This window comes from Engraulis encrasicolus, chromosome 24 (assembly GCF_034702125.1).
Source record: "Engraulis encrasicolus isolate BLACKSEA-1 chromosome 24, IST_EnEncr_1.0, whole genome shotgun sequence".
Taxonomy (NCBI): domain Eukaryota; kingdom Metazoa; phylum Chordata; class Actinopteri; order Clupeiformes; family Engraulidae; genus Engraulis; species Engraulis encrasicolus.
Genome location: NC_085880.1, coordinates 13419000 through 13421499, shown reverse-complemented (window position 1 = coordinate 13421499; position 2500 = coordinate 13419000). Strand labels below are relative to the sequence as shown.

Below are 2500 nucleotides of genomic sequence, written 5' to 3'. Positions count from 1 at the left end.
CCTGATGTTGTGTAGGCTGATCACATTATCCAAAATGAAAGGTTGTCACACAGATCATCTCATGGTGTATTTTGGGCAAGTTAGCTACAATGCCTTCTAGCTAGATAGCAACAGGGGATTGTATTTTGGTCATGAGAGGAAGGTTTTTTTTTTGGCCAGGCTCTGACACTAAAATCAGTAGCCTACCTGTGTTAAAATCAGAGGGCAAGAAAGTAGACTACTGTCACAGGTGCTTTACTTTCAAAAATGATTTTGCTATGCTACTTTTGAGATTATATTATAATAGTAAAAAAGGGGTGTTTTTGTCTTGACATTTCATCTTGCTCTGAGCTAAAGCCCTGCCTTGACTGTTCCTAAGGACACTTCTGCCACCTACAGGAACAGTTAGAAAATGCCTTGAGGCTTGAAATTCATACAGAAGATAGGTCAGACCGTCCTCGAGGCCTGGCTGTAAAAAAACGCAATTGTCGGCGAACGACGTCGAAGGTAGGGGGCGTCACTATTTGAAATGACGTCATTCGACGGCCAAGGCAGCCAATGAGTTAAAGAAACTTTGTGAAATCTTGGCCAAACTTTCTCCAACTGACACTTCAACCAGCTAGAGTTGGCAGCGCTGCTGACGGCTTTGGCCTGGGCTGGCCCAGGGTGAAGCTATGTGAAAGGGCCCAGTACAAGTGACCCCTTAAGGCAGGGGTGGAGAACCTTTTTTCATTCGATGGGCTACTTCAAATTTTATGAAGTCCTCCAAGGGCCATATGTTACTGACAAAAAATAAAACCTTGTCGCTTGTTTGCTCCAAGAAATAAAATGAGAAAAAAGGATAGTATTTAGTATGCTGTGTTCTAGACTTTCATCTGTTGATCAAGTATTTTGCTGTATTACTGAAAGCTTGTGCTCAAGGAATCTCTTGAACTCTGATCATCTTGTATTTGTCTACTGTCAGGACTTTGTCGCGGGCCTCTCCATCATCCTCAGAGGGTCAGTAAACGACAGACTAAACTGGGCCTTCAACCTGTACGATCTGAATAAGGACGGCTGTATCACCAAAGAGGTACAGTAGACCTATCCATCAGGGCCGGTGACAGCTTTTGCTGGGCCCTGTACAGAGTTATTACACATACAGTACATTACATTATATTACACTTAGCTGACGCTTTTTTTATTCAAAGCGACCTACAGTTATTTACAGGGTATTGGTTACAGTCCCTGGAGCAATGTGGGGTTAAGTGCCTTGCTCAAGAGCACTTCAGCTATGAATGGAGGTGGATGGGATTTCAACCTGCAACCCTCTGATCATAAGTCCATCTCCTTAACCACTAGGCCACGACTGCATACAGTGTAACAGGGTCCCAATTCTGGGTCCCCCCTTTTCCTGGCCCGGGACAACTGAAGCCTTTGTTCACCCCATACATTGTGTTGCTCCACAGCTCTGAAATGAACATTTCTTCCATGGGCTTACCTTACACAACTGCCTGATACCTCTATAAAGCATGGTTTCCTTCTTATTGAGTTCGTCTGAGATTTTTCATTTCATGGCCTTCCCCAGTGATTAGTTTGTGGCATCATGTTAAGCCCAAAAGCTGTAGCTGTGCTGTATTCTCAAGGAGCCCTCAGAAGTGTGACTATGTTTTTTCTTTTGCTTTTCTAATTTTCTGTCTCTCTCTCTCTCTCTCTCTCTCTCTCTCTCTCTCTCTCTCTCTCTCTCTCTCTCTCTGGATATATTTCGCAGGAGATGATGGATATTATGAGGTCTATCTATGACATGATGGGCAAGTACACCTATCCCTGCATGCAGGACGATGCCCCGCGGGAACATGTGGAGAACTTCTTTCAGGTTAGCCTGCATGATCAGTAGATCCATTAGATTACATTACATTTATCTGATAATTCTATCCAAAGCGACTCATATATATATATATATAGTTATTTTACATTGTATTGGTTACAGTCCCTGGAGCAATGTGGGGTTAGGTACCTTGCTCAAGGGCACTTCAGCCATGGATGGAGGTGTAGGGAGGGATAAGGATGGTATTTGAACCTACAACCCTCTGATCTTCAGACCACCTCCCAAACCATTAGGCCACGGCTTGTTAAGCGTGCTTGCAACTGTCACATTCTCTCAACATTCTATTCTTAACGAGGAGTTGCACTACAATTCTATTGTTCAGCTCTTCAATGCAATGTGCTATTGTCTTGCTGGAATGCTTATGACAGCCAGCTGCTTGGCTCAATGGTAAAGGTGCTGGATTAGCGATATGGAGGTTGTGAGTTCCAATCCCACTCAGACCCATGTTGATTTTCAAAATTATATCATATGCAGTGTTCCTTAGCCAACTTAAAATACCATGTATGTCATTTAGTATACAGTGTATCCCCAAAACGCGGAGCTACAACACTTTCAAGATGGCTGAATCCAAGATGGCTGAATTGTTTGGCCCATAACTTCCTAATTGTTTGGCCCATAACATACATTTTTCCCAAATTTCTTTTAGTTTTGTTT

At 43.1% G+C, this 2500-nt stretch overlaps 1 protein-coding gene across 1 annotated transcript in view; it reads left to right on the top strand.

Moving 5' to 3' along the window:
• Positions 1 to 2500, top strand: part of LOC134441856 (Kv channel-interacting protein 2-like) — a 64639-nt gene that overhangs the window by 59562 nt on the left and 2577 nt on the right. The window contains exons 5-6 of the mRNA XM_063192272.1: positions 944 to 1051; positions 1730 to 1834. Coding sequence (XP_063048342.1) covers positions 944 to 1051; positions 1730 to 1834 — 213 coding nt within the window. The remainder of the gene's footprint in view (positions 1 to 943; positions 1052 to 1729; positions 1835 to 2500) is intronic.